The sequence below is a fragment of the Agrilus planipennis genome, unplaced genomic scaffold (genome assembly GCF_000699045.2).
Source record: "Agrilus planipennis isolate EAB-ADULT unplaced genomic scaffold, Apla_2.0 scaffold69, whole genome shotgun sequence".
NCBI lineage: Eukaryota > Metazoa > Arthropoda > Insecta > Coleoptera > Buprestidae > Agrilus > Agrilus planipennis.
In genome coordinates this window covers 196,508-210,035 of record NW_020438962.1, presented here as the reverse complement: position 1 = coordinate 210,035, position 13,528 = coordinate 196,508, and the positions used below count along the sequence as shown (strand labels likewise).

The 13,528-nt window shown below is 32.9% G+C and overlaps 1 protein-coding gene across 1 annotated transcript in view; it reads left to right on the top strand.

The window, feature by feature from the left end:
* LOC108741971 (uro-adherence factor A-like) overlaps positions 1-13,528 on the top strand; it is a 78,528-nt gene that overhangs the window by 29,112 nt on the left and 35,888 nt on the right. Inside the window, exons 2-4 of the mRNA XM_018476959.1 lie at positions 7,100-7,285; positions 11,853-12,008; positions 12,822-12,911. Of these exons, the coding sequence (XP_018332461.1) occupies positions 7,100-7,285; positions 11,853-12,008; positions 12,822-12,911 (432 nt within the window). The remainder of the gene's footprint in view (positions 1-7,099; positions 7,286-11,852; positions 12,009-12,821; positions 12,912-13,528) is intronic.

Genomic DNA, 13,528 nt, shown 5'->3' with positions numbered 1-13,528 from the left:
AATAATTGAAAGGTGTGACTTTCTGATTAAATACGTATACGTAATGTTTTGAAGTCGGTTTTGATTTGCTTTTGGAAAACGGTAGGTAACTATTCTACTTTAACAAAAGTTTACACATAAAGGAACCAATATAAAGAAAACTGATGAAATACTTATTTTATTGCTCGAAGTTTCTGTTTACCGTTTATCAGACGTACATAGATAAGGTGCTAAAAACATCGTGGCACTAGGAGGCTTTCGGGAAAAAAGTGCGAGTAAACAATAACACGCCGTTTACGAAATAGTTGGGCACCGGATACCTATCAGTATGTAGTAGAGCATGTAAACATAGCGTCCTTGATTTATAGCCCATAGTTGTATGTAGAATTTTTTGGCAACTTTAAAAGATCAATATTAGCTTATTTACCTAGTAAAAAGAGCAATGTATTGCTCCTTGACAATCCTCCGAATGTTCGAGTGTTAGCATTACCCTTATAATTAATCTGTCAACAAAGACGCACTTCTCGACTCCGATAAAAATGGTAGGCAGTTATCATTAAAAAAATGAAATTGATTCTAACGGTAATATATAAAGGAAGTCGTTGGAAAGTGTCTCAACAAAATTAAAAATTTCCGGTTCAGATGTCAACTATAGGTCGTTTTGNAGGCAGTTATCATTAAAAAAATGAAATTGATTCTAACGGTAATATATAAAGGAAGTCGTTGGAAAGTGTCTCAACAAAATTAAAAATTTCCGGTTCAGATGTCAACTATAGGTCGTTTTGAATGATATGACCCTTTAGAAGCACGAGAGGTGGACTTTATCTGATTTTTTAAATCTTTATTGACAAGATGTTATAAACAATTAGCCCGTCAAGTAGTAGTACAGTAAAATTTCCTTATTCGCGTTTTCATTATTCGCGGATGAAAAAATTGCAACCCAGTTCCTGTATTCGCGGCTAAAAATTTCATTATTCGCGGTTGCAATCCGTAAACAGAAAAGTATTCGGTGTCATTTAATAAGGGGATTGGCCGCAATAGACCGCTCGTGCCTAGTGTGAATTTTTCCGAAAACATGGGTTTCCATTCTAAACATTGTAATTTAACTCTGCGAGATAAATATCTAATTGTTTGTATGGTAACAGACAAAGGTTCACACTAACTCGGTACGTTTTTGGTTTTCAATAATATGGTCATTAAAAGCTTTTACAAGTGCTTAAAGTTGATGCTTCTTGTAGGACACGTATTTTCAATAGAAACTAAAAAATTAAAAAATGGCCTTCGACAAGCTTTAGAACAAAGCTTTATCTATCTTACCACAAAATTTCAAACCTTTGTTCCAAACATTAAACTCATGACATCTAGAACCGATAAGCATGTTTTTACTCTACGGCGCGTGTACAGTTGAATTCCCACTAATGTATCGGCCGAAGCGGCTTTTATAAAAAAATCTAACCGAGTAGAAAAGGATTCGATGTTATTTTTCAACGATGAGCATCTTTTGAGTACTGTTGGCTCGAGCCGAGGCGTCTTTTATAAAAGATGTAACCGAGTGGACTAATTTCAAAATTCAAAGCAAGAAAAAATCGCTAAATCTAAAACTCTTGCCTAAAGCTGGTTATAACGATTTTATTTTGATACATATTGGTTTATTTGGGAACCTTAGAATGTATCCCTTATGATTCTATACTAATTACCATTCCATATCCATGGTTTCTGTATTGTCGGCATATTTATGGAAAGTATACCCCGCGAATAAAAAGCTTTTACTTTAATTCTCACATATGTGTATTAAGTTTAATGTGTATAGCAATTTTGGACCAGTATCAGAAATTTCTAGACATCATATAAATATAGTGACTGAATGTCATATAACAATGTCAAGTCTAATGGAATGCGGGAATTGTAATTTTCAAAATTATCATATGTAATAAATCTCAGGTTGGTGGTGTTACCAAATAAATGAGAATATTATTCTTTTACGTCACCTCCTGTTGGACGATAAAAAATCGAAATTTAAAATTCATTCACTATGTTAAAACTGGTGAAGTGTGAGTGGGATTTTTTTAACAGAAAACTGAAAATTGTTAATTAATCTTCACAGTTATTACTCTTACGTTAACTGATGCTATTAATGGAAGATGTTTGTCTACTAAACATAGTTACACAATGTTTGTTAATAGCAACATTTGAAACTTCACTTTTTCAATGATCCATATTTTCATTTAGAAGAAGGATAGGTATATATAAACTTTGTTTAGGTCTCCTAAAGTATGTTTTAAGTACAATACGTTACCAGTGTGTTCTGAACGGTGAATATAATAGATGTAAAAGAAAAGGACCTGTAAACGGACCTTGAGTGATTCCACGCAAATATCCGACGAATAATAAATAATTTATAATTGCCAGTAAGCAGTAAAATAGTTCATATTTTCGTAAATTAGCCAATAACAACTAGTGCAAACGTAATAATGCAATAAGATTACGTGTTAAATATGCAAAAACTTGTGCAATTATTTATTAATATATTCTGTCAGTAAACTAAACTTAAAACTTTAAGAATGGTTTATGATTCCAACTGTAATACATAGTATTTGCTAAATATGAGTAAATTGTAAACGAAAAAAATTAAATTGGTACTAATTATATACTCAAATTTGTTGAAAAATGCGTTTTACGTGATAAATACTCCCATATTATCCGATTTTCTTGCTGTAAAGCAAATTTATTACATCGAGAAATGCTATCTCAGGTATGTATGGCATTAGTCAACTGTAATTTTAAAAATCGCATTTACGTAATTTTATAGATAATGAAGATAACGACATTATGTAATTTACTGTAATCTGAGAGATCTACGAATAACACAATTTCTGTATTATTTCAAGAAATATGTTGTGCAATATTTATATAAATGACGACACACATAGTGTTGTATTAATAAATTAGATAAAAATACAATAATAATTGAAAGGTGTGACTTTCTGATTAAATACATTCAATTTTTTTTCTGCAGGAAATTTTTAATTAATTTTTAAGATGGTACTTATGATATTGATATTGTTTTGTTTTTGTTTTTTTTTCATATTGGAGGCTTTTTTATTCTACAGTTTTTTGATATTGAATGCGATAAAAGAGACACACTTAATTGATTATTTTCGCCATACCCCTGTGCCTCCCGGGAGTTAGCTGCCCCCACTTTTGGCTCAGGTGGCATTTCATCCCCAATGCTTTCTTCCCTTAGTGGGTTATATGTACACTAGGTACTAATTATTCCTCATAATACATCGAGTCATAAACGTAATGGAAGAAGTTGTTGAAGATTTTGCAGGAAACGGAGTGTTGTTGGTATTTCTCGTATGAGAATTTGGGAAATGTAATACTACAATACCGATCGATTCATTTGAAGTTTATTAAAAGTTGTTTAATAAAGTAATACGGTCATATTTCCATGTTGTGCTACCGTGCAGTATATATGTAATAGCTGTGCCGATGTCGCGTATATTTCCGTGTTGCGCTACCGTGCAGTATATAATATGTAATAACTGTGCTGATGTCGCGTATATTTTCAAATTTTAAGGTGACGTATGATCGTAGCGGTGACATGCGCTGGTGTTAAGTATATTTAGTAACATTGCTATCGCATTATCCGTGTTGGTAAGGAACGAATAATGGAAAAATGACAATTTGAGATAATTCTTATCAAAGTTTTTATATATTTGATTGTTGTTATCTTGTTAAAATTTGGATAACAGCAATTTCTTTGAAATGTTTTCATGCCCCATTTATCGTGAGTGTGTAGTATCTATGTGTATGCGAAGCAATTAAAATAATTGTAATCTACAATCTGAGATTCTTTAACAATAGATAATATTGTCTATAGCAAAGGTTTATTAGAGTTTTTGACCTTTGAAGTAGTTTAGGATTTTCCAGTCAGAGTGCAAGAAATTTTTATATCGATCTAATACATATACTTACCGTTTTATCGTGAGAGGTATTAATAAGTGTCTTTAATAGAAGACGGATTAGGTAATAGCAGACAAAATAAGGTCTTATATATATATATTTATAATGTGACCTACGTTTGTGATGGAGTAATTATGCTGTCCGAAGTGAAAGAAAAAAATAATCTACGGCCACAGCTTCCTATGTGATGAATAGACTTTTTCTAAGGATGTTTCACTTTAGTAATTCTTTTTATTTCGTTGAACTGGTACTACTGTTAAGTACTTTTAAATTTAGACGGTTTGTCGGCACTGTTAATGCAAGTTTAACGACTCCTTCTAAAAAAATATCTTTTGAAAGCTTTTGTATGATGAACGAGCTTCTATAAAAGTTTATTAATGCCACCACGTTAATTAAGAAAACTGTGACGAATGTGATTACGAAATCATTAAAGCAAATCGCAAATTTGAAAGCATTTACTGCTAGAAATCTTACGCATGATTCAATAGAAGTAATTTAATAAATAGTAATAATAAATTGAAAAACATACAACAAATCTATTAGGTACAGATGTGAATTGTGATTTGAACTTATCTTTATGAAACAAGATCAGTGTTCAAACTGAAAGTGTTTTACCAACTTGTTTTAACGTCAAGTGTTTTCTTTATTCTTTTAAAACTATGAGAAATGAAATTTTTTTGAAGCAGATAGAGCAAAAGAAACGATTCATTGTTTTTATTTAAATTACTTAATAATAAAAAACTACTAAAGTTAGTGGATTGGATCCGATGCGAATCAAAATTGCCTGAAGATTGATTAGAAATAAATCAGGCTTTCTGATCCGGGTATGATGGAAAATCGTCACGCCATATATGATCAACATAGGATCCATTTGAAAAATCCATGTCGGATCTGTTTGTTTGCATACAGAATAAATCAGGTAAAAAATAAAGTTCTGTATTATGATCCAGTTCAGAACATCGGATACGATCTTGATTTAAAGATTGTACCGAAACCGTAATAGAATTTGTAGCATTATATTGTGATAAGAAATTGGTCAGATGACTGGATTAAGGGATAGGAAACTCTACTATGATCAATTTCTGATCAGATGGTTGGATTAACAGATAGAGAAGATACTGTGCGTTGATCAGTTTCTGATCGTATGACCATTTCAAGGAATGGAGTACTGTACTCTGATCAGAAACTGATCAGATGCCCGTATTACGGAAAATCTGATCCGCATCTGATCATAATCCGGGTTCTCTGAACTAATTTCCAGTCGGGTAGGCACCCTTTGTGACTGGAAGGTACGTCTGCGGATGCTGAATTATTTAAAACAGATTATGATATCATTCTGCTTTTTTGTTCTTGTATTATAATGGTTTAAATCGTTTCTTACATGTATCAAATTATTCCGAAGTCTACAGGATTTATCAGGTTTAACTAGTTCAACTTTAACAGATTAAATTGAGGAAGAAAATGTTTAAAAACCACGTACAATAAAGACATAAATCGGTCTAGTAAACATGCGTATAAATATTAATGAAAACCTTTGAACTTAAATCATTTTGGTACGGATCAACTAAGACATAAAATTAATTAAAAAGTCATTGATGATCTTATTTAATATTGATTTATTTGTACGTAATCAATTTATATGTTCAGTAATAAATTGTATGAAATTGTTGGTATGTCTAATTAAATTTCATCAGTGCAGAACTTTGTAATAGATAAAAGTAAAAGCAAATAATAAAAGTGCTGGATGAAATATTACTTTTATCATGCTTTTATTTTTGATTTAATTTAATATTTAGACAAATATTGTAATAGGAACAAGTACGATAATTGTTATCATTTTTTATCTCGAGAATTGTATCTATTTAAAAATAGATGCTTTGTATTCTATGTATTTTATCTAGATCTGTTTGCATGTCTGTTTGGGGTAATTAATTATTAAAGCAGTTGAACCGATTTCGGTGACTTTACCGAAACGAGAACGTAATTAAGCTACCATCACAAAGTTGTATTTCTTACTTATTTCTAAAGTGTACTATAATTTGTCGCTAAATTGTTGCCAAATCCAAAAAATTTTCGTTCCTGCCAGTTACTGAAAAATGATCTGATATTAACTGGAATTTTTGATAAGTCGAACCAAATTGGTTGGCAATAGCGTCAAAAGTAGGAAATGCGTGTAAATTTGCCTCGATTACTCGAATATCTTGATAACTCGAACGAAATATTTTGCGCCAACTTCGATAAGTCGAATTTTCTGAGGGAATCCCGTAATTACGGTCGATTTTAACCTATCTTTTTTAACGTATTTATGCAGGCAATTCAGTTTCCGCGCTTGCTAAGTTCACTTGTTTGACTTACTAGTTACTACTAACAATAAGTAAAAAATACTAAGCCTATTTCATTTATATATTACATTAAAGACATTTTTGCGTGTGTTAATATGTCATCAAACGTACTTTAAAAGCATTGTCTGTTGGTCAAAAATTTGAAAATTCGTTGAGTGTCTTGCGATCCTATTTAAAAGCCAGTGAATATACAATATACTATTATACAGGGCATCTGTATAATAGTTTAAATGAAATTGAAGCTTTTTCCGAAAACCAAAATAAGAACTGCATTTTTCCGCGCCATTTCATATTCCAGCGACGCCATGTGCAATGCTAGTTTGTATCAGGCTAGCATTTTTCTATTTCTCAGTAACTGGCTGGGGCGACAAATTTTTGAATTTGGGGACAAATTAGCGACAAATTATGGCGCATTTTGGAAATGAGAAATGTAACTTTGTTATGCCAGCTTAATATACGTAAAATAAGGGGAACTTGTTATTTCAGGAGAATGAAGTTACGACTTAAAAGGTAGAACGTGAAGATGTACCTAACAAACATTTTAAACGTTTATAAAAAACAAAAATTACATTAGAAAACAGATGTTTCAGAAATTAGCATTAACAGCAAAGGTCTTTTGACCCATGATCTAACACTGCTAAGTATGACACTTTCACTAATCAATTTATTTATTACAATATATATAATTATTTAGGACAATAATTAAAAGATTTTATCGAATATATCCGGCATGCAATCATGGGTTACATTTTAGTCGTTTCAATGTGTGTATAGTGATAGACGTTAATTTTTTTTTATTTCTATTGTTTCAGGACACGAAAGTGACAGTGAAAGTTCCGGCACTGCACCTAGCTTCAAATTCTCCAAAAGCTACCAGCCAAGGTATTCAAAATATCCTTATTCTAGTCAGTCGACTCCTACTAGGAAGTTCCAGTATGAGGGGAAATCCACACGATCAAGTAGCACAACCAGCGAACAAAAAATTACATTTAACGAAGGTAAATTGGATTGTAGAAAGCAATTAATAAAAAGTATTTTCCTTTCTTTAAAAAAAATGACTACATGCGTTTTGGTCTGATGAATATTTTTGTTGCATCTACGAATTTTCGTCCTGGTTCTTTAAGCGTTTCCGTCCGATGTTGTCGTTCGTTATTCCGACCTTTGTATTCAATTAAATGAAAAAAATTATATGCTTTCCTAACATATATTTATATAAATAAGTTCCTGTAAGTATACATTGTATATTTACTGTGACTGATTCCATTACATTCATTCAAGAAAAATATTTTCTAATCTAAGTGTTTGTAATTACCGTTTTCGTATATGCATCTAAATTTAAAGTAATGGAAACGCAACGGCAAAGACTTTATCGTTTTATTACACGTTATTAAATACATTTACGATTTGCACGCATTTGACACCATTTATTAGAAACCGAAGACCTTGCAGCTTTTATTGCATAAACAATAGTAAAATAGAGTGTATTCAAGGAAGAAAAGAATTGTTAGTAAAAAGTTTTTAAATCATAATGGGTTATAAAAAAATGAATAGTTATAAACATTTCAACGTTATATTAAACGTACTTCAATTTAATAAAAACAGTTATTTTTCACTTTAACAGTACAATATGTATGTGTTATGGGGGGATGTACCGAAAGTATTTCAACATGGGGTAGGGTACTCTCTAATACTCTAAAGAGTTTTAAGCGAAATAGAATCCATTAAGAGAATTCTATGAATTTTGAGGCGTGATTTAACAAACAAATAAACAATCAGAATTTAATAAGGATTTGAACACTTTTAATAACATGACAAGGGCTTATTTTACATAGATATGTAGATCAGTTGTTATTCGACGACATACAGAACGTATTCTATATTTTTTATAGTCTCATAATACTACATCTCGAAAAAAATTAATCGAGAACGTACGCTATTCAGTATAAAAAGTCAATTACGATCAGGGAGAGGACATCGCCCGTTCGTGACGTTATTATTAGGGGTGTACTTAGGACTCTTAAGCTACTAATAATGAAAACCGAGATGTAAATACATGTACTCTATTATAGTAGGCACGGGATCGCATTCAGAACAACGAATAACGTGCGGTTTTTGTTCTCACTTCAAAAAGTTTTGATCGTCGACCTAAGTAGGGACCTTACTTGACTACAATTTTTCGTTTTAATCGTTCCCTTTCCATAAGTTTACAGTTTTACAATTTCCTGTTTTGTAATTTTTAACTTGTAGATATTTTTAAAAAATAATTCAGAGGGTGGTTGAAATCTGTACATAGGATTAGTAGGTTTAGAAAAAGCTTTTGACAGTGTTAACTGGGACAAGATGTTAAACATACTTGAAAATGTAGGGATGAGTTATAAAGACAGAAGAGTGATAGTAAGTTTGTATAAAGAGCAACAAGCGGTTATAGAGCTGGGGCTGCAACGTAGAGAAATAAATATTAGGAATGGAGTCAGACAGGGATGCACACTGTCACCGCTACTTTTTAATCTATACATCGAAGACGCGATCAACATCATTAAAGACAGTACAACTGTAGCGATAGATGTACAGGGGCAAAAGATTAGTATGCTTAGATTTGCAGATGATATAGCAGTATTAGCATCTAGCAAGGAGGAGTTAGAGATAGCTTTAAATAAAATGGATGCGGTACTGACGAAATAGTATTGTATGAAAATAAATAAAAGTAAAACAAAAATATGGTATGGAAGGGAAGAAAAAGTAGGGAAAGAGCGAATATAAAGATAGGAGACGAAAAATTCAAAGAAGTAGCTGATTTTAGATATCTAGGAAGTCAAATAAGTCAGGACGAAAGGAGTAGTAGGGATATAAAGCAGATGATAGCGCAGGGTCGAGTCGCCTTCAATAAAAAGAAGTCACTTCTATGCTCGCGAACGATTAATTTAGAAATTCGAAAAAGATTGTTAAAGGTGTATGCTTGAGGCACGGTGATGTACGGTTGCGAAACATAGACGGTGGGCGCTGCGGAAAAGAAAAGATTAGAAGCGTTCGAAATGTGGGGTTACAGGCGAATGATGAGAATACTGTGGATACAGAAGGTTAGAAATGAGAAGGCATTAGAGAGCAATAAGAAAAAGGCGAGATAGGTTGGTACCTTCTCAGGCATTAAGGTCTAGTGAAAGACATATTAGTGGCAGAAATGGGAGTTAGGAGAGGTAGAGATAAATCTAGATTAGATTACTGTTTGCAAATATTTGAGGATGTGGGTTGTTCTAGTTCTAGGAATATGCGAAGATTAGATCAGGATAGGAAGGAGTGGAGGTGCGTGTCCAGTCAGTCTTAGGACTGACGACCTTATGATGATGAGTTGAAATCTAACTCTCTTCCCATTAAAATGCGTACTTCAGCGCTTGAATGTAAATTGTTTATAATTTATACGTAGTTTATTGTTTGAATAATTATTTTAAAAAATTTAACCTTTGTTTTAATTAATTTCGCTCAGGTATTGTAATAATGGTTCGGCTGTTTTTCACGATATTACTTCAATATCGGATAATGAACCGTCATGTTCGATATACCGAGTAATTATGATTAAATTCAATGACTCGCTAGTTTGTTGAACTTGCACCGATTATAAAAAAAAGACAATAAAAATGCAAATAAAAAGAACAGGAACCCATTTCACTCCGCTCCGCTGTGTAAAACTGCATTGCTGCACTCCACACCTATTTATAAATGTACCAAGGTGGCTGTAGGTAATTTATTTATGTACAATAACAAATGCAATCGATTGGTATTTTTTTGTAACCGGTAACCGATAATAGCAATACTATCGCTTCGTAGTTGAGCGAGTTTTAATGCAATTGCATGCATGTTTTACCTAATAATTACAATAATACACCGTCAAATCTTTTTCGCCGTGTCCTAAAAAAGTCACTTATTAGGTTTTTGTGTCCGTTGAGGTTTTCTAATGAGTGTTCGTGCTGTTTCACGTTTTATCGATATTGGCTTTTTAACTTTTTGTTCAGCAGTATTTGCTAAAAACCGTACAGTGTATAGAAACGAACATGCTATAAGAAGATATTGAGCTTTCCCATCTCCTTCTACTCATTTGAACAACATTCGTTCTCCACAACATACACTACCGGTCGAAAAACTTTGTCTACCCTATGTACAACTTGAATATATAAGAATACAGTAATGATAAAACTACAATATATAAATGTTTCATATTTAAATTTTTGATTCATCAATGTAACGTCCTAAGGTCGGGGGACTGTGACCGCCAAACCATGACTTTAAGCACATTCTTCCTCTGAATGTTTAGGATCGTTGTCGTGTTGGAAGATAAAACCAAGACCAAAACATGCTACATTTTCCTTTAGTACTATTTTTTATAGCCTTTCTTGAGAATCTCTTCAATTATTACCAAGTCTCCAGTCTCCCTTTCTCCAAAACGTCCCCAAACCATCATCTAGCCTCCACCGTGTTTCACAGTAGAGATTACACATGAATCTTAGATCCGTTCTTAAGTGGATCTGGTCACAAACTCTATTATTTTACACCTAAAAATCTCGAACTTTGACTTGTCGCTAAATAAAACTCTCTCCCATTCTTGGGAGGTACAATCGGAGACAAGAGTACATACAATTAGAAATTCGTGTTTAATTAGATTTGCAGCATATCATGAGGTAAATAAATACTATCTATACTAAAAAAAAAAGTATACGGTTTGAGAGAAAATTTGGAATTTGACCAAAAACATTGAATAAAATAAGAAATAATGAATAATATGGAAAATTTTTAACTGATTTTTGGCAGTGAATATGCCTTGATTTCAACTTCGAAACAAAAAAATAATTAGTTTCTATACTAAAAACAAGTATACGGTTTGAGGGAAAATTTGGAATTTGACAAAAAACATTGAATAAAATAAGAAATAATGAATAATATGGAAAATTTTTAACTGACTTTTGACAGTGAATATGCCTTGATTTCAACTTCGAAATAAAAAAATATTTAGTTTCAATCTTTATTACTAATAAGCGTAAAACCATTTAATATGTTTAAATAATAATTAAAACTTTAAAATTGCATTTATTTCAGACAATTATAAATATTATCATTATATTATCAAGTAAAAACGAGATTTTCAGCTAATTTTTCATTTTTTCCTCGATAACCATTTAGTGAATTTGAATAACCTTACGCTAAAGTGATTCTCCAGAGTTCAAGTTACTTATTATAAAAGTTTGAAATTTCTGGTAGCTTTTTTTCTGTTAATAAAAATAAATTTAATCTGTTCGGTCAACGAATCTCCATAAAATGATGTGTAAAATTACAATTTTTTAAAATTTTAATAACATTTTAACGGTTTAGTGAATCGATTTGTAATTTTTACAGGAGTTTTAGAATTGAATGGGGAACGTTCTTCCAAATTTTTATTTGTCTCGTAGCATTTTGACATACCTCCCAAACATCCTTAAGACTTTACGGTTAGGATAATTTGACTGTATATGTTATCTATTATTAAAAAAAATGTTATAATTTTGTCCAATAAACAAAGTGTATGTATCCTTGTTCTAGATGAATACACACGAATTACAACCCCTAGACAGGACGTTTTGTTTAAGAAAGGCTATCTCAGCAAGCCTAAAAACTATCACACACAAACATCAACGGGTACCACATGTTCCACGGCCAACTCGACGTCAACCTGCACCCCGGATCACCATTCTGCAGGTAGGTAAATGAACATTCTCAAATGATGATTCTTTGGTTTCTTTTCTTGTACTGGCGGAATTTTCGCCCAAAAATATATCAAATATGTATTCTCCATATCATCCCATTAGTTTAGATATAAAAAGGTAAAGAAGCAAAGAATCTAGACATTTAAGGGTTGAAAGGTTTACATTTGTGTGTAGAGTCAACACAGACATTTCGCCACTAATTGGTAGGCTTCGTCGAGGTAAGTTCTTGGAACGTATGCTTGTCTAACTGAAGTACCTACCTTGACAAAGGCTTCCAATTGGAGGCGAAACGTCGGCGTTAGTTCTACACACAAATATAAACCTTCCAACCCTTCAATTCCATGAATTTATCAAATATGTTTATGTTGGAGTTTTTGACGTGACAACGTCTTATAATTCGATGGAGCCGGCTGCACGCACGAAAAAACGTGACTCATGCGGCGTTACCTCGCTCTGAGGCGTTCCATTTAAGGCTTGAAGTGCAAGCGAGAGCGCGGAACGAGCGACAGAGGCACAATCGGCCTCCGCGTTCGGCAGCGTTCGACATCTGTCTCTCTCCTACTCGAGCGAGCGATGCGTCCGCATGGACAGCTGCTATACAATAATACATTTCCATTTACCTCCTTCTCTATATCCATACAAAATATTTATCAAACAAATAAAATTGAAATTTTCTTTTAAAAAATGAAACCATTCCATCAGTATTTTCTTATGACGTTGTCACGTTCAACTATCGTCAGTAAACCGACTTTACAGACAACCGATTTTTTCTGTTTGTGTTGAGTGGCATTTTCTGTGGTTTCAGATGGTGCAGAAGGGACCGACTTAGAATACGAATCACAGTTTGTCTTCCCTAACGTTTTTGTCGACCAAAATGGAATATATTACCTTAACAGTAAGTTTCAATTTTCTTTTTCATTTCCTTTTCAATTACCCATGGATTCGTTCATATAAAATACATTCGTAAATAAGTGGGAGGGAGGGGTATTGCTTAGCGTGACAAGGTGTTTAAAGGGGGAGGAGGACTAAGGAAATGTGGTGACGTTCGCAGTTCATCTGTTTCATTTCCTAACTTGGTTCTTAAAAAAGCCTTTTCATTGCTACTTTTCATTACAATAAATCGTTTATAGGGGGGGGGGGATAATGTAACGTATCAGAAAATATTACAAACGGCACAGTGAACGCCATCTGTAGCACAATGCTACATTTTAGGATTACGTATTTTTCAACAAGGTCCACTTGTGTGGATATCTACTTGCTGAAAACGAATCCTGGCGTAACCAACCTCAACGTGATAGGCACGTTAGCTTAAGCGTTTTAGAAAATACCACAAATGACGCGGAAACGCCATCTGTAGTACGATGCTACATTTTAGGATTACGTATTTTTCAATTTTTCTGAAACGCACTGTTAAGACAGCAGGTAAAAGTTGGTCTGTGTTCTGTCGGAGCTGCCTGCGACGCGCTGATGAGATCCAAAAAGATCGAAATCGCGATCCGCGTCTGGCAGTTT